Raw genomic sequence first — 20,000 nt, forward strand, 5'->3', positions numbered from 1 at the left:
TCCTTCATATAGAACTATCAAAAAATGTGTCTGCCAAGCAATAATTACATTTACCGTGTTTTCCAAATTTTAAAGCACCCACTATTTTCTACAAAAAATTTATATTTTCCATTTACTAGCGGACTACAAGTCGCAGATATATACGTTGTGAAATGAGTTATTCACACAGAAACATTTTGTAAATGTTTATTTACATACCTTAATTGTTTCCAAACAGTGCAGTAAAACGGCTGATCAAGCAAAACAGAAGTCACGGTCATGGACCCACGAGCTAGCTCTCCAGTCAGCTAAACAGACTCAATAAGTCCACGCTGACGTTTTGGGGGATTTACAAAACTGAAACAATACAAAAAGAATGCCATCGTAAGTTAATAATACTAACACAGACCTGTTAGAATATCAGCCAATGCTAACGGCGCTAGCTTCTTTACATTACGATAGCACGTAGAAATATGCATGAAAACACTCCTACAGACATCACACATGGGACGAGGAATTGTTTTAGTTATATTGTAAACCTTGCTTGGAGTGATGAACCATGAATCCAATCGAGTAGAAACGCTATGGACGACTCAACGACGGAACGGCACTTCTACTTCCGGTTCAAAGCCGCGCCTGCAGTGAGCGAACTCGTCCAAAAGATGGCGTCATAGCACAAACACTAACACGCCATTTAACTCTCTTTGCATGTGTTTGATGACAACTATTCATATTTCCTTGAATTGCCACCGGGTATATAGTATGCGCCTGCCTAGAATTAACGCGTTTCGCAAAATATTATTTTTATTAGCGCATGTCTAGAATTATCGCCGGGGTCAAACTCGTCACGTCACCTGTCATCATTTTCAAAATAGAGCAGGCTGATTTCAATCATTTAAAATGGCATAAAGGGAAGAAGATTAAGAACTATTCAGTAGGATTTAAGGTCCAAGCTATTGAATATGCTAAAAAGAACAGTAAGCAGTTATGTTTTATTAATATACCGTAGCTGCGTGTGTCAAATATGAGTCATTAAATGACTCCCGCCTCCTGCTGGTAGAGGGCGCTAGTGATCCTTCTTGCGACTACTCGGCTGCAGAAGAAGTGACAACAAGCAGCAACAGTTGAGTTGAGTTGAGTTTGAGTTTATTTGGAACATGCGAGCATACAACATGATGCATCACAATTTCCAGTTTCTCTTTTCAACATGTTCGAAAAGGAGTAGGGAGAAGCAGAGCTTATTTAATCCTACCCCTTTTCTTTTACATAACAGTAAGTCTTTGCTGTCGTCCAGCATTCTGTTTTTGTTTACTTTGTAGCCAGTTCAGTTTTAGTTTCGTTCTGCAAAGCCTTTCCCTAAGCTTCAATGCCTTTTCTTAGGGGCACTCACCATTTGTTTATTTTTGGTTTTGAGTTGAGTTTGAGTTTATTTGGAACATGCGAGCATACAACATGATGCATCACAATTTCCAGTTTCTCTTTTCAACATGTTCGAAAAGGAGTAGGGAGAAGCAGAGCTTATTTAATCCTACCCCTTTTCTTTTACATAACAGTAAGTCTTTGCTGTCGTCCAGCATTCTTAGCAGCGATCGCTTATTTTTTCCTCTCACTTGCACTTTCAACATGGAGGATTACATATCTCAAATAAAACAGTTTTCTAAACTGGACTTTCAATGGAAGCAGGAGGTAATAATTAAAGGAAGATCTCCATCGAGACTTTTAAAACTGAAGAAAGATAAGGAAGACTTCTATAAACAAGTTATCCATGCTTTTGTTCAGAAGGAGCTGCGCATGGACTTCATTTATAAGTAAAGGTAAGACCATAATAACTTTTTTTTTTTAATTAAATGTGCTTTTCATGATGGTATCCTTACATCACACTCAAATTTATAAGCGGAGGCCTAAATTTACCGCATGCCTTTGGTAAGCGCCGGAGTGAGAAGAGGTTTTAAAATAATTAGCGCATGCTTACATTTACCGCATGCCTTTGGTAAGCGCCGGAGTGAGAAGAGGTTTTAAATTAAATTACCGCCCCGGCGCTAATTCAAGGAAATACGGTATTCGCATTGTGGCCGTCAGCGAAGAAAAACACCTTTAATTAGCCGCACCGATTTATAGGCCACAGGGTTCAAAGCATGGGAAAATAGTTTATAGACCAGAATTTCTGGTACATTATTTCTTATGGAAAAATTGCTTCCACTGCATTTTAGTCTGGTGGCTTCTTCTTGGAATATCAGAAGGAATCAATCGCCCCAAGTGAGTCCATCAGCTGGGATTTGGTTCCGGTCCTAAGAGAAAGAACCACGAGGCAAAGGCGGTTCTTTATTCTAATCCTCCGAATCACGCTTGGCCACAAACCAGACTGACTGGAACGTACATTGTAGGTATGATGGAGAGCTGGTCTACCAAGTTAGTATTGGTAGACCAAGGAGCAGAGTGTGAGGATCATTGTCTGGTATGATGGAGAAGTGGTCTACCAAGTTGGTATTGGTAAGCCAAGGAGCAGAATGTGAGGATCATTGCCTGGTATGATGGAGAGCTGGTCTACCAAGTTGGCATTGGTAGACCAAGGCGCAGAGTGTGAGGATCATTGCCTGGTATGATGGAGAAGTAGTCTACCAAGTTAGCATTGGTAGACCAAGGAGCAGAGTGTGAGGATCATTGTCTGGTATGATGGAGAAGTGGTCTACCAAGTTGGCATTGGTAGAGCAGGGAGCAGAGTGTGAGGATCATTGTCTGGTATGATGGAGAAGTGGTCTACCAAGTTGGCATTGGTAGAGCAGGGAGCAGAGCGTGAGGATCATTGTCTGGTATGATGGAGAAGTGGTCTACCAAGTTAGCATTGGTAGACCAAGGAGCAGAATGTGAGGATCATTGTCTGGTATGATGGAGAAGTGGTCTACCAAGTTAGTATTGGTAGACCAAGGAGCAGAATGTGAGGATCATTGTCTGGTATGATGGAGAAGTGGTCTACCAAGTTAGCATTGGTAGACCAAGGAGCAGAATGTGAGGATCATTTTCTGGTATGATGGAGAAGTGGTCTACCAAGTTAGTATTGGTAGACCAAGGAGCAGAATGTGAGGATCATTGTCTGGTATGATGGAGAAGTGGTCTACCAAGTTAGCATTGGTAGACCAAGGAGCAGAATGTGAGGATCATTGTCTGGTATGATGGAGAAGTGGTCTACCAAGTTGTTATTGGTAGAGCAGGGAGCAGAGTGTGAGGATCATTGTCTGCTCGTTAGCAAACAGAAACAGGACATGAGTGAAACAGATGCCTGTGAAGATTGGATCAAATGTCCATCCTAAAGTCATTTGCTGGAGTATTTGAATGGTTGATGGTATTTGATGGTGATGATAAATGGCAGACCATGACCGTACACATTTCACTTCTCAATGCTTTACTCTTTAGGAGGTCTGCAAAGTGTGAGCTTAACTTGACCACACATGCCCATCATTCACAATCCTTATTTCAGACAACACTCATGTGCATTCTAAATCATTAAAAGAAAAACTGTTAGTAAGAGGCGTCTAACGGTGCAGGTAATTCCTTCTAAAAAAAAACATCCAACAATGCTTCATTTACATGCCGGGACCTGCAAATGTACCAAGCTAACGTAGAGGAACTACTTCTAGTAACCCAGCACTTTGTGCCCTTCTGAAAAAAAAGTCTGATACCAAATATCGACCCTCTGCTTTATAGGCGGAATAGATTACCTGCATTGTCAGCAGCTTTTCTACAAACCCCGTTTCCATATGAGTTGGGAAATTGTGTTAGATGTAAATATAAACGGAATACAATGATTTGCTAATCATTTTCAAGCCATATTCAGTTGAATATGCTACAAAGACAACATATTTGATGTTCAAACTCATAAACATTTTTTTTTTTTGCAAATAATCATTAACTTTAGAATTTGATGGCAGCAACACATGACAAAGAAGTTGGGAAAGGTGTCAATAAATACTGATAAAGTTGAGGAATGCTCATCAAACACTTATTTGGAACATCCCACAGGTGTGCAGGCTAATTGGGAACAGGTGGGTGCCATGATTGGGTATAAAAACAGCTTCCCAAAAAAATGCTGAGTCTTTCACAAGAAAGGATGGGGCGAGGTACACCCCTTTGTCCACAACTGCGCAAGAAATGTAGGGATTTCAACATCTACGCTCCATAATATCATCAAAAGGTTCAGAGAATGTGGAGAAATCACTCCACGTAAGCGGCATGGCTGGAAACCAACACTGAATGACCGTGACCTTCGATCCCTCGTCTTTTTCACGGACGCCCCTGCTTATTTCAGCAAGACAATGCCAAGCCACATTCAGCACGTGTTACAACAGCGTGGCTTCGTAAAAAAAAAGAGGGCGGGTACTTTCCTGGCCCGCCTGCAGTCCAGACCTGTCTCCCATCGAAAATGTGTGGCGCATTATGAAGCGTAAAATACGACAGCGGAGACCCCCGGACTGTTGAACGACTGAAGCTCTACATAAAACAAGAATGGGAAAGAATTCCACTTTCAAAGCTTCAACAATTAGTTTCCTCAGTTCCCAAACGTTTATTGAGTGTTGTTAAAAGAAAAGGCCATGTAACACAGTGATGTTTCCCAACTACTTTGGCACGTGTTGCAGCCATGATAGTTAATATGTGGGCTTTGTACCGAGGATGTCGTTGTGGCTTGTGCAGCCCTTTGAGACACTTGTGATTTAGGGCTATATAAATAAAGATTGATTGATTGATTGATTGATTAATGAAAGTTAATGATTATTTGCAAAGAAAAATAAAGTTTATGAAATACTTTACTTAGATCTTTAAGATAGAAACTGTAGCTGCTATTATGATGTGCAGTGATGTTTTCAATTATACAAAGTATTTCAATGGTTGGAATCCGCGATTTCTGAACTGAATCGCAAGATGGATCACATCATGGAGAAGCTTGCTGAAAAGGAACAATTTAATATTCAAAGACATGCACCTGGGGATAAGTTGATTGGCAACACTAAATTGGCCCTAGTGTGTGGATGTGAGTGTGAATGTTGTCTGTCTATCTGTGTTGGCCCTGCGATGAGGTGGCGACTTGTCCAGGGTGTACCCCGCCTTCCGCCCGATTGTAGCTGAGATAGGCTCCAGCGCCCCCGCGACCCCAAAGGGAATAAGCGGTAGAAAATGGATGGATGGATGGATGGAGTTTGAACATCAAATATGTTGTCTTTGTAGCATATTCAACTGAATATGGCTTGAAAAGGATTTGCAAATCATTGTATTCCGTTTATATTTACATCTAACACAATTTCCCAACTCATATGGAAACGGGGTTTGTACTATTTAGAATGCACAAGTGTGTTGATCATCTCAAAAGAATAAAGTAGAATTTTTTTTTTCCCACACAAAATGGATGATTTCCCTCACACGATTGTTAAAGTATGTCAAATGTTCTTGTCAACATTGTGCAGGAACCTGAAAGGTGCTTTTAAAAACACAAATGCCAGCTAATGATTACATTTTGTACAAAGTCCGACTAAACTCTCCTTCCCCGGACCTCCCGAGGAGGTTTTTAAAAGCCCTTAATGGAGCTCGTAACGTCTCTGATGAGCTCAATTTAAGTAAATATTAGGGTGAGCTTCTTGCTGATGAAGTCCATCTGCCACCCACATTTTACACCCCACTTTCTCAGTCTTTGTCTGCATTGGAGCACGGAGGAGTTTATATGTATGTTGGATTAAACAGCAGGGAGGAGTTTATATGTATGTTGGATTAAACAGCAGGGGGGAGTTTATATGTATGTTGGATTAAACAGCAGGGAGGAGTTTATATGTATGTTGGATTAAACAGCAGGGGGGAGTTTATATGTATGTTGGATTAAACAGCAGGGAGGAGTTTATATGTATGTTGGATTAAACAGCAGGGGGGAGTTTATATGTATGTTGGATTAAACAGCAGGGGGGAGTTTATATGTATGTTGGATTAAACAGCAGGGGGGAGTTTATATGTATGTTGGATTAAACAGCAGGGAGGAGTTTATATGTATGTTGGATTAAACAGCAGGGGGGGAGTTTATATGTATGTTGGATTAAACAGCAGGGGGGAGTTTATATGTATGTTGGATTAAACAGCAGGGAGGAGTTTATATGTATGTTGGATTAAACAGCAGGGAGGAGTTTATATGTATGTTGGATTAAACAGCTGGGGGGAGTTTATATGTATGTTGGATTAAACAGCAGGGGGGAGTTTATATGTATGTCGGATTAAACAGCAGGGGGGAGTTTATATGTATGTCGGATTAAACAGCAGGGGGGAGTTTATATGTATGTTGGATTAAACAGCAGGGAGGAGTTTATATGTATGTTGGATTAAACAGCAGGGAGGAGTTTATATGTATGTTGGATTAAACAGCAGGGAGGAGTTTATATGTATGTTGGATTAAACAGCTGGGGGGAGTTTATATGTATGTTGGATTAAACAGCAGGGGGGAGTTTATATGTATGTTGGATTAAACAGCAGGGAGGAGTTTATATGTATGTTGGATTAAACAGCAGGGAGGAGTTTATATGTATGTTGGATTAAACAGCAGGGAGGAGTTTATATGTATGTTGGATTAAACAGCAGGGGGGAGTTTATATGTATGTTGGATTAACCAGCAGGGAGGAGTTTATATGTATGTTGGATTAAACAGCAGGGAGGAGTTTATATGTATGTTGGATTAAACAGCAGGGGGGAGTTTATATGTATGTTGGATTAACCAGCAGGGAGGAGTTTATATGTATGTTGGATTAAACAGCAGGGAGGAGTTTATATGTATGTTGGATTAAACAGCAGGGAGGAGTTTATATGTATGTTGGATTAAACAGCAGGGGGGAGTTTATATGTATGTTGGATTAAACAGCAGGGGGGAGTTTATATGTATGTTGGATTAAACAGCAGGGGGGAGTTTATATGTATGTCGGATTAAACAGCAGGGGGGAGTTTATATGTATGTCGGATTAAACAGCAGGGGGGAGTTTATATGTATGTCGGATTAAACAGCACGGGGGAGTTTATATGTACCGTATTTTCCGCACTATAAGGCGCACCTTCAATGAATGGCCTATTTTAAAACATTGTTCATATATAAGGCGCACCGCATTATAAGGCGCATAGAATAGACGCTACAGTAGATGCTGGGGTTGCGAGACCTGTTGTGGCTCAATATTGGTCCATATATAAAGCGCACCGGATTATAAGGCGCACTGTCAGCTTTTGAGAAAATTTGAGGTTTTTAGGTGCGCCTTATAGTGCGGAAAATACGGTATGTTGGATTAAACAGCAGGGGGGAGTTTATATGTATGTTGGATTAAACAGCAGGGGGGAGTTTATATGTATGTTGGATTAAACAGCAGGGGGGAGTTTATATGTATGTTGGATTAAACAGCAGGGAGGAGTTTATATGTATGTTGGATTAAAGAGCAGGGAGAGAATTATAGGACAGGACAAGATACTAACAGTCTTCTAAGCATTCCTTGTGTGGATATTAGACACAGCGAGGGCCTCTTTCTACACAAATGTACTTTTTTTCTCCTGAACTCTCAGACTGATGCTAATTATACGGCAGACTTGAGAGCTGGGAAGTCGTGAAGAGGCCACCCACGCGTCCTTAAGAGCTCGACTAGATAATTAGTATTGACCACTTTTAGGGGTGACTATCAGCTCCAAAATGTCATGAAATGTTTGCCGAAGTTATCCACTTAAAAATGAACACGACGTCTCTTAAACTGCACCTTTTTTACATTTTGTCTATCATTCATAGAGCCAATAATTAAACTTCCAAAAAGGGTCATTAGAATAATACAGAAAGCGTGCTACTATGAACATAACAATCCATTATTTATAAGTTGTAATGTGTTGAAATGTTCACATATTGTGTTTTTAAAAGCAATGGAAATTGTGTTTGGAGTAAAGAACAAACAGCCTTCCAGCTTCTATTCTTAGTTTATTTACTTTAAGAGGAGAAAACAATAATAATATAATTGATTTTTGAAATATGTAAAGTAAGAAGGAATATAAAATACAAATATATTTCAGTTTTAGGAGTTAAATGGTGGAAGAAGCTCAGTGATGTAGTTCTTTAAGGTTTAAGAAAACCTTGAAAGGTGAAATAATAGAAAATGATAAAATATAGCAACGATTACTTTCATCACATTGATTTTTTTAACGATGTTCCAGGTCATCTTATTTTCAGTGAAGGTATAGGATAGGCAAATATAAGCTTCTGCCTATTCCTTTTTCTTTTCTTTTTGTGTGTAAATGTGTATGATTGTTAAATATGTCTCATCTGTACTGTTAAACTGCTCACACTTGATTGATTATATGACCCAAATAAACTTATTTCATTCATTCCCAATCCTTATGTAAGACAAGAACGCATGTTTTTCTTTTGTTGTGCAATCTCTCAAATAACTGAACTAATAAATGTAATACATTCTGAATAAACGCAAGCAGAAATCAGCTAACAATGGAGCTAATGGGATAAGATGTATTATTGTATATGGCGGACTTCACCACAGACAACTTTGGGACAAATGATGATCCAGAACCTTCTATTTTTGAAACCTGAATGAGCGACACCTTTTTAGTAGCTAAACACACCCAGCGTTTATATCGTCCCGTTTAGATGAAGAATTAAAGACATTAAAAAAATAGTTTTTTAATGTCTTACTCTGTATAAGTTGAATATCAGAGTTGACCAACTCTATGGATTATGACCACAACCTTCTACTATCCGGGTGAGAGGCAGGATTTATAATCCAGAATTGACTTTCACCAACGAAGAGGCGATGCAGCAGCTCACCGACTCAATATGTCAATAGAGAAGCATAAGCTCGTTAGCTCCCTGTGATTGATTGAAACTTGTATTAGTAGATTGTACAGTACAGTACATATTCCGTATAATTGACCACTAAATGGTAACACCCCAATAAGTTTTTACACTTGTATAAATCCACGTTAATCAATTCATGGTAGATCAAAATAGTTTGTCTGCATTAGCACTTATAATAACAAAATGGCTAATACTTGCTTAATATTCAGGTCACAAGATGTGAATGCAGTATTGGTGGCACTTTTTAGATGCATTGTTACTGTGGAGAATGCATATATTTTTAAGAGTTCTTTCTTTATTCATAGTCATGTTTAAATCAGCTAATATTTTCCCATGTGTACTCTTTATGCTTGTATCTTATGTCCGCAAGTAAACTCTGTGCCTAAACTTGAAGGTGTTGGAATGTGGGAGTATGGTGTACTCCCTTTTTACCTTATCAGTATTAGAACAATGAGGCTGTATTCCTTTCTGAGCAGGGTGGGGCTCTTTTCATATTCAATAAGTTGTCTCTTTCAGACCACTTCTAGATGCCGCTATTAACGGACTGTAGAGCTGGTCTCCTAAAGCTTTAGGAAAAACTTGATAATATTCCTATTCTGTCTTGATGGTCCTTCTTACTCTGCATATACTGTATGTCATCTGAAAGAATTTGGGATTGACCAGTGACTTGTATTCCCTGAGAGGAAGACTGGTCAGACGCAACATTAGCCACCTTGTACTGGCCGTATTTTATGATTTAAAATACATTTTAAAAAGAAGTGTGTGTTCTTGTCGTACGTAAGGATTATGAATGATAGGCAAAAATGATAAAATCGTCCTAATAAATATATTTAAAAAATTTACTTGTAAAAATCATAAATTAGAATAGAGAAAAAAAATTAACATTCTCCTTCATACTAAAAGTCCACAGAAAAGAAATCCTCCATTGACCTCATTGAAGCTTTCACACGGCCGAGCTGGACACCTGCAGCCATCCCACATCGGTGTAGGCCCCGGTCACGTGCCAGTACACCGCAGCCATCAGTTTGCTCCACACCACCTGCGCCTCGGCCGTGAAGAACTCGGGAAAGTCCTCAGAAAACACCTCCAGCATCACCCCGCTCAGTATCTGCAGTCCGGGAGAGAAATACAACCAATGTGATCGGCGGTGGAGCTCGGGGAAGGTGAGTCGGAGGAGGAGAAGATGTGAAGGGACTGAGTGCAGCAGAAAGGTGGGCGAGACTCGGACAGGTGAGAATTGAAAGTGCAGACGGTGAAAGATGAAAGGAATGAGAAACATACGTTGCAGCAGAGACGTGATTCTGTTGGAGTAAAGCAGTGTTTTTCAACCACTGTGCCGGTAAAATTATTAATTTCTCATAAATTACAAAAAAAAATTATGTAACATTTTTGACTTTTACCTAAAAGACTAAAATATTTGTTCATGTAAAATAATTTTTTTCTCATAAAATTACAATATTTTTCTTCTGGTAAATGTGTTACTTTCTTTTTTTAATAAAATGTTTAAAATGTTTTTTTTATTTTTGACTTTCTCATAAATTACAATACTTTTTCCAGTAAAAACTTTTTTTCATAAACTTTTAAAATAACGACCCCCCTCACAGTTCTAATAATATTTCTTGTAAAATGACATTTGTTTTTATAAAATCACAAAAGTAATTTAATAACTGACTTTTTTCTAATATTTTTCTGGTAAAACTATTTGTCATAAATCACAATTTTTTTTTCTGTAAAATGAATTTTGTATTTAAATTTATGACTTATCTACAATACAAAAATATTTTTTCATGTAAAACCATTTATTTCTCACAAAATTACAATATTTTTTCTTCTGGTAAATGTATAATTTTCTTTTTTTTTACTAAAATTTAAAAAATGTTTTTACATTTTTAACTTTCTCATAAATTACAATATTTTTTCCAGTAAAACCTTTTTTTTTTTTTTTTCATAAAATAACATGTTTTTATTTTAAAATAACCATTTATGCCCTCGCAGTTCCAATATTATTTCTTGTAAAATTAATGACTTTTGTATAAAATTTGAAAAAAAATACACCAGTGTGCCGTGAGATTATCTAATTTCACATATTTGGGTTAAAAATATTTTTTGCAAAGCAGTAATTATAGTCTGCTAATGATGTGTTGTTGTTGAGTGTCGGTGCTGTCTAGATGTATTTATTAGATTTTTATTAAGGATCCCCATTAGCTGGTTGCCACAACAACCCACTCGTCTTCCTGGGGTCCACAAACTCAATACAATTACAAGTAAAAGCATATAAATATAACTACACAATACAGAAACAAATAAAAATCATCAACAAGCAAACTAATTTACAGACTCAGATCAAATATGACTTTCCTTTTAAAAAGCTGTTTACTTTCAATGCCGGTGAGAATTAGAGGCAGGTTATTCCAGAGCGATACACATCTATAAATAAAAGATTTCCACAAAGCATTCTTCCTTAAGCTAAGCAGAGTAACCGTGTAATACTCTTCCGTATCAGTAGGTGGCAACAGGTAGCTAATTGCTTTGTAGATGTCGGGAACGACGACGATAGTTTGTGGTGATCACAATATGAAGACGACAGCGGAAGGCAGTGTGCAGGTTAAAAAAATAAAAAAATAAAAAAATAAAAAAAGTGTCTGATGCTTAAACCAAAAATAAACAAAAGGTGAGTGCCCCTAAGAAAAGGCATTGAAGCTTAGGGAAGGCTATGCAGAACCAAACTAAAACTGAACTGGCTACAAAGTAAACAAAAACAGAATGCTGGACGACAGCAAAAACTTACAGCGTGTGGAGCAGCAGACGGCGTCCACAAAGTACATCCGTTCATGACATGACAACAATGTCCACACAAAAAAAAAGATAGAAACAACTTAAATAGTCTTGATTGCTTAAACAAAGTAGATGCGGGGGAAATCGCTCACAGGAAGACACGAAACTGCTACAGGAAAATACTAAAAAAAGAGAAAAAGCCACCAAAATAGGAGCGCAAGACAAGAACTAAAACACTACACACAGGAAAACAGCAAACAACTCAAAATAAGTCAGGGTGTGATGTGACAGGTGGTGACAGCACACCTACTTTGAGACAAGAGCTGTAGTGATGCATGCTTGGTTATGCTTTAAAGTCATATCCAACAATTGCGACAACAACTTTTTACTGTCAACTGAGTTTAGTTTCTTAATGATTTCTGCTGGTGGTGTATATTGTCGGAGGCAGATATTTACATATATCCGAATTTAAGTTGTAATTATTTTATTTCTTAGTCATATTTGAAAACAGCTCGTGTTTTCCATTTCTTCTCTTGATGCTCTGTCAGCAAGTATACTGTGTGTGTTAACCTTGAGTTCTTTGGAATGTATTATGGCTAGGGAGACGTTGTGCTTGTATTATGGCTAGGGAGGGGGAAGGAAAAGAGGGGTTTTTGGCGTTGGGAAGACAGACCATTTTGGGAGGCGCAATAGAATGTTCTAGGGTTAGACTGGTCTCAAAATGTATATTGGCAAAGCTTTGAAAATATACAACAAAATACCTATTCTGTCTCTGGTGGTTTTTCAACTCAGCTTTAAGTGTCGTAAAGAGCTTGGGAGCGAATTGTGACTTGAATTCCCTGGGAGGAACAACTGGTCCAAAACGCAACAATATAATATATATATATTATATTATTTATTAGTATTATTGTCTATTGTGAGCAAACTGTGGTGCTGAATTTCCCCCAGGGATCAATAAAGTACTTTCTATTCTATTCTATTGTGCCTCCGCATTTTTCCAATGCAAAAAGTGCGCCTTGGCTCCAAAAAGGTTGAAAAACACTGCAGTAAACAATCCTTGTGGAGAATAGAGAGTCTGTTTACCTCATTTAGTGGCCATGAATGCACTTTTCAAAGTCAGGAGCAGGAATGTGACAAGTCAGTCATTTTTCTGCCTTCTAAGGAGTCTCAATGGCCCAATTTGTCATCTTTGCATGCATCTTGAAGATAATTGCTGGGCTTATTCCTCAAATAATTTCTCTTGTCAAACTTACCCTCAACTCCCAGCTACATAACTTCCCCCTAAAACCTTTGGTGTGCATAAAAATCTACTTCACGAACATAAACATAATGTTTGTACTCTGCACTCACATCCAGCATAGACACATTGACGCTGTTCAATGGCACTAATGTGAGCTGTGTGCAGCTGCACTGAGCAACAAGACATACCGGAAAAGAAATGAGGAGAGGAAATGTCTCTCGTCACGTGACCAGGAAAGCACATTCCATTCTCACACTGGTAATCACACAACTGGAATAGGGGGAGTATGAAACTACAAACCCCGTTTCCATATGAGTTGGGAAATTGTGTTAGATGTTGATAAACGGAATACAATGATTTGCAAATCATTTTCAAGCCATATTCAGTTGAATATGCTACAAAGACAACATATTTGATGTTCAAACTCATAAGCATTTTTTTTTTTTTGCAAATAATCATTAACTTTAGAATTTGATGGCAGCAACACGTGACAAAGAAGTTGTGAAAGGTGGCAATAAATACTGATAAAGTTGAGGAATGCTCATCAAACACTTATTTGGAACATCCCACAGGTGTGCAGGCTAATTGGGAACAGGTGGGTGCCATGATTGGGTATAAAAGTAGATTCCATGAAATGCTCAGTCATTCACAAACAAGGATGGGGCGAGGGTCACCACTTTGTCAACAAATGCGTGAGCAAATTGTTGAACAGTTTAAGAAAAACCTTTCTCAAGCAGCTATTGCAAGGAATTTAGGGATTTCACCCTCTACGGTCCGTAATATCATTAAAGGGTTCAGAGAATGTGGAGAAATCACTGCACGTAAGCAGCTAAGCCCGTGACCTTCCATCCCTCAGGCTGTACTGCATCAACAAGCGACATCAGTGTGTAAAGGATATCACCACATGGGCTCAGGAACACTTCAGAAACCCACTGTCAGTAACTACAGTTGGTCGCTACATCTGTAAGTGCAAGTTAAAACTCTCCTATGCAAGGCGAAAACCCTTTATCAACAACACCCAGAAACGCCGTCGGCTTCGCTGGGCCTGAGCTCATCTAAGATGGACTGATACAAAGTGGAAAAGTGTTCTGTGGTCTGACGAGTCCACATTTCAAATTGTCTTTGGAAACTGTAGACGTCGTGTCCTCCGGACCAAAGAGGAAAAGAACCATCCGGATTGTTCTAGGCGCAAAGTGTAAAAGGCAGCATGTGTGATGGTATGGGGGTGTATTAGTGGCCAAGACATGGGTAACTTACACTTCTGTGAAGGCGCCATTAATGCTGAAAGGTACATACAGCTTTTGGAGCAACATATGTTGCCATCCAAGCAACGTTACCATGGACGCCCCTGCTTATTTCAGCAAGACAATGCCAAGCCACGTGTTACATCAACGTGGCTTCATAGTGAAAGAGTGCGGGTACTAGACTGGCCTGCCTGTAGTCCAGACCTGTCTCCCATTGAAAATGTGAAGCCTAAAATAGCACAAGGGAGACCCCCGGACTGTTGAACAACTTAAGCTGTACATCAAGCAAGAATGGGAAAGAATTCCACCTGAGAAGCTTCAAAAATGTGTCTCCTCAGTTCCCAAACCTTTACTGAGTGTTGTTAAAAGGAAAGGCCATGTAACACAGTGGTGGATATGCCTTTTCCCAACTACTTTGGCACGTGTTGCAGCCATGAAATTCTAAGTTAATTATTATTTGCAAAAAAAAAAATAAATGTTTATGAGTTTGAACATCAAATATGTTGTCTTTGTAGCATATTCAACTGAATATGGCTTGAAAAGGATTTGCAAATCATTGTATTCCGTTTATATTTACATCTAACACAATTTCCCAACTCATATGGAAACGGGGTTTGTATTACAGTAGATTTTTGTCTGCTGTGGTGATGATTCGTCCATCGTTTTGTATTCCTACTCAAAATGTATTAACAACAGGGGGAAAAATGCCATGCCACCATTTCATAAATAGTACTGCTAACAGTAGAAATGAGATCAATACTGGACAACTTGTTTAATGTAAAACTCTTGGGCTAACCTCCGAGGACAAAGCTACGAACTATGGGAGAACTGGCTTACAGTCTGTGGAACACTCTCCCTCACCACCTGAGTAATAATAATAATTGATAATAAATGTAATATTTCTATGATTGTAATTGGTAATAAATGTAATATTTCTATGATTCTAACAGATAATAAATGTAATATTTCTATGATTGTAATTAGTAATAAATGTAATATTTCTATGATTGTAATTGGTAATAAATGTAATATTTCTATGATTCTAACAGATAATAAATGTAATATTTATATGATTGTAATTAGTAATAAATGTAATATTTCTATGATTGTAATTGGTAATAAATGTAATATTTCTATGATTCTAACAGATAATAAATGTAATATTTATATGATTGTAATTAGTAATAAATGTAATATTTCTATGATTGTAATTGGTAATAAATGTAATATTTCTATGATTGTAATTGGTAATAAATGTAATATTTCTATGATTCTAACAGATAATAAATGTAATATTTCTATGATTGTAATTAGTAATGTAATATTTCTATGATTGTAATTGGTAATAAATGTAATATTTCTATGATTCTAACAGATAATAAATGTAATATTTATATGATTGTAATTAGTAATGTAATATTTCTATGATTGTAATTGGTAATAAATGTAATATTTCTATGATTCTAACAGATAATAAATGTAATATTTATATGATTGTAATTAGTAATAAATGTAATATTTCTATGATTGTAATTGGTGATAAATGTAATATTTCTATGATTGTAATTGGTAATAAATGTAATATTTCTATGATTCTAACAGATAATAAATGTAATATTTATATGATTGTAATTAGTAATGTAATATTTCTATGATTGTAATTGGTAATAAATGTAATATTTCTATGATTTTAATTGGTAATAAATGTAATATTTCTATGATTGTAATTGATAATAAATGTAATATTTCTATGATTGTAATTAGTAATAAATGTAATATTTCTATGATTGTAATTGGTAATAAATGTAATATTTCTATGATTGTAATTGATAATAAATGTAATATTTCTATGATTGTAATTAGTAATACATTTAATATTTCTATGATTGTAATTGGTAATAAATTTAATATTTCTATGATTGTAATTAGTAATAAATGTAATATTTCTATGATTGTAATTAGTAATAAATGTAATATTTCTATGATTGTAATTGGTAATAAATATAATATTTCTATGATTGTAATTGATAATAAATGTAATATTTCTATGATTCTAATTGGTAATAAATGTAATATTTCTATGATTCTAATTGGTAATAAATGTAATATTTATATGATTGTAATTAGTAATAAATGTAATATTTCTATGATTGTAATTGGTAATAAATGTAATATTTCTATGATTGTAATTAGTAATAAATGTAATATTTCTATGATTGTAATTAGTAATAAATGTAATATTTCTATGATTGTAATTGATAATAAATGTAATATTTCTATGATTGTAATTAGTAATAAATGTAATATTTCTAGGATTGTAATTAGTAATAAATGTAATATTTCTATGATTGTAATTGGTAATAAATGTAATAGAAGAGTCACCTTGAAGTACATTGGCTCCACTTTGTGTTTGACAGCATGAGCTTTTCCCACCAGGGCCAAGACCGAGGACACCTTCTCCGGGTCGTTGAGGTTCTCCACCACCGTGTTGATGGCGTTCATCACCCTGCGGGCGTGGTGTCGCAGCTGGGAGCTGCGCTCCATCTCCTCGGGGTCCTCCATGTCCTGGAACTGGCTGAAGTACTGCTTGGCAGAGGGGAAGTTCACAAAGAACCTGAGGACAAACACAACATATTCACTTCTCAGCACACCCAGAAGTGGACTCTGGTCTGGATAGGTGATCGTTTGACTTCTGGACCTGGTACTTGTGCGTTGAAAAGATGAGACTATCAGCTTAGTCCTCTGACTATCAGCTTAGTCCTCTGACTATCAGCTTAGTCCTCTGACTATCAGCTTAGTCCTCTGAGTATCAGCTTAGTCCTCTGAGTATCAGCTTAGTCCTCTGAGTATCAGCTTAGTCCTCTGACTATCAGCTTAGTCCTCTGACTATCAGCTTGGTCCTCTGAGTATCAGCTTAGTCCTCTGACTATCAGCTTAGTCCTCTGACTATCAGCTTAGTCGTCTGACCTCATTGAAATGTTACCACAGTGCTCATGCTGACCAACATTAGTGGAGACAAGTCATTTGGCCCTGGGCAGTCAGTCCTGCTCCAATGCAGACTTTGTCTTGGCAGGCCCAGAAAGACTTGGCTGGCCTGGAGCAGTTCTAGCTACCAGCTGTCACCTTGCACACACAAACACACAGGTGCAGTACTCCGCTTGACAGCAGGGGGCACTAGCCTCTCCAACATTCTTCAAGGGTTGACAGCTTGGGCTTTTAGCGCGGTAGATAGCACGCTCGTCTCTAACGCCGGCGACCTAGGTTTGAGTCCTGAACGGAACTGAAAACAGGGACTGAACCACGCGGGTTACGGTGGTGCCGTGACCCGGATGAGAGTATTGTTTACATCATGAAGACAACACCTGATGTAAGTGTCTATATTAGCCTACTATCAAAATGACTTTAAACGTCTTATATAAGTGTTATAATGAAGGCAACACATGATGTAAGTGTCTATATTAGCCTACTATCAAAATGACTTTAAACGTCTTATATAAGTGTTATAATGAAGGCAACACATGATGTAAGTGTCTATATTAGCCTACTATCAAAATGACTTTAAAAGTCTTATAATGAAGACAACACATGATGTAAGTGTCTATATTAGCCTACTATCAAAATGACTTTAAACGTCTTATATAAGTGTTATAATGAAGGCAACACATGATGTAAGTGACTATATTAGCCTACTATCAAAATGACTTTAAACGTCTTATATAAGTGTTATAATGAAGGCAACACATGATGCAAGTGTCTTTATTAGCCTACTATCAAAATGACTTTAAACGTCTTATATAAGTGTTATAATGAAGACAACACATGATGTAAGTGTCTATATTAGCCTACTATCAAAATGACTTTAAACGTCTTATATAAGTGTTACAATGAAGGCAACGCATGATGTAAGTGTCTATATTAGCCTACTATCAAAATGACTTTAAACGTCTTATATAAGTGTTATAATGAAGGCAACGCATGATGTAAGTGTCTATATTAGCCTACTATCAAAATGACTTTAAACGTCTTATATAAGTGTTATAATGAAGGCAACGCATGATGTAAGTGTCTATATTAGCCTACTATCAAAATGACTTTAAACGTCTTATATAAGTGTTATAATGAAGGCAACACATGATGTAAGTGTCTATATTAGCCTACTATCAAAATGACTTTAAAAGTCTTATATAAGTGTTATAATGAAGACAACACATGATGTAAGTGACTATATTAGCCTACTATCAAAATGTCTTTAAAAGCCTTATATAAGTGTTATAATGAAGACAACACATGATGTAAGTGACTATATTAGCCTACTATCAAAATGACTTTAAACGTCTTATATAAGTGTTATAATGAAGACAACACATGATGTAAGTGACTATATTAGCCTACTATCAAAATGTCTTTAAAAGCCTTATATAAGTGTTATAATGAAGACAACACATGATGTAAGTGTCTATATTAGCCTACTATCAAAATGACTTTAAACGTCTTATATAAGTGTTACAATGAAGGCAACGCATGATGTAAGTGTCTATATTAGCCTACTATCAAAATGACTTTAAACGTCTTATATAAGTGTTATAATGAAGACAACACATGATGTAAGTGTCTATATTAGCCTACTATCAAAATGACTTTAAACGTCTTATATAAGTGTTATAATGAAGACAACACATGATGTAAGTGACTATATTAGCCTACTATCAAAATGTCTTTAAAAGCCTTATATAAGTGTTATAATGAAGACAACACATGATGTAAGTGACTATATTAGCCTACTATCAAAATGACTTTAAACGTCTTATATAAGTGTTATAATGAAGACAACACATGATGTAAGTGACTATATTAGCCTACTATCAAAATGTCTTTAAAAGCCTTATATAAGTGTTATAATGAAGACAACACATGATGTAAGTGTCTATATTAGCCTACTATCAAAATGACTTTAAACGTCTTATATAAGTGTTACAATGAAGGCAACGCATGATGTAAGTGTCTATATTAGCCTACTATCAAAATGACTTTAAACGTCTTATATAAGTGTTATAATGAAGACAACACATGATGTAAGTGTCTATATTAGCCTACTATCAAAATGACTTTAAACGTCTTATATAAGTGTTATAATGAAGGCAACACATGATGTAAGTGTCTATATTAGCCTACTATCAAAATGACTTTAAACGTCTTATATAAGTGTTATAATGAAGGCAACACATGATGTAAGTGTCTATATTAGCCTACTATCAAAATGACTTTAAACGTCTTATATAAGTGTTATAATGAAGGCAACACATGATGTAAGTGTCTATATTAGCTTACTATCAAAATGACTTTAAACGTCTTATATAAGTGTTATAATGAAGGCAACGCATGATGTAAGTGTCTATTAGCTTACTATCAAATATGACGATGATGCAAAGTGGAAAAGTGTTCTGTGGTCTGACGAGTCCACATTTTTGGAAACTGTGGACCATAGAGGAAAAGAACCATCCGGACTGTTCTAGAGTGAAAGTGTAAAAAGGCAGCATGTGTGATGGTATGGGGGTGTATTAGTGGCCAAGACATGGGTAACTTACACATCTGTGAAGGCACCATTAATGCTGAAAGGTACATACAGCTTTTGGAGCAACATATGTTGTTATCGTGGACGCCCCTGCTTATTTCAGGTGTTACAACAGCGTGGCTTCATAGTAAAAGAGTGCGGGTACTAGACTGGCCTGCCTGTAGTCCAGACATTGCAAATGTGTGAAGGCTAAAATATGAGAAGGGAGACTGTTGAACAACTTAAGCTGTACATCAAGCAAGAATGGGAAAGAATTCCACTTCAAAAATGTGTCTCCTCAGTTCCCAAACCTTTACTGAGTGTTGTTAAAAGGAAAGGCCATGTAACACACTGGTA

General features: G+C 36.8%; 1 protein-coding gene across 1 annotated transcript in view; it reads right to left on the reverse strand.

Annotated features, from left to right (window-relative positions):
* Nucleotides 1-172: 172 nt before the first annotated feature.
* The window catches only part of cygb2 (cytoglobin 2), a 21,946-nt gene continuing 2,118 nt past the window's right edge, over nucleotides 173-20,000 (reverse strand). The window contains exons 2-4 of the mRNA XM_061923089.2: nucleotides 16,475-16,706; nucleotides 9,764-9,941; nucleotides 173-336 (exon numbers count right to left, since the gene is read on the reverse strand). Of these exons, the coding sequence (XP_061779073.1) occupies nucleotides 9,777-9,941; nucleotides 16,475-16,706 (397 nt within the window). The 3' untranslated portion in view covers nucleotides 173-336; nucleotides 9,764-9,776. The remainder of the gene's footprint in view (nucleotides 337-9,763; nucleotides 9,942-16,474; nucleotides 16,707-20,000) is intronic.

This window comes from Nerophis lumbriciformis, linkage group LG27, assembly GCF_033978685.3.
Source record: "Nerophis lumbriciformis linkage group LG27, RoL_Nlum_v2.1, whole genome shotgun sequence".
NCBI lineage: Eukaryota > Metazoa > Chordata > Actinopteri > Syngnathiformes > Syngnathidae > Nerophis > Nerophis lumbriciformis.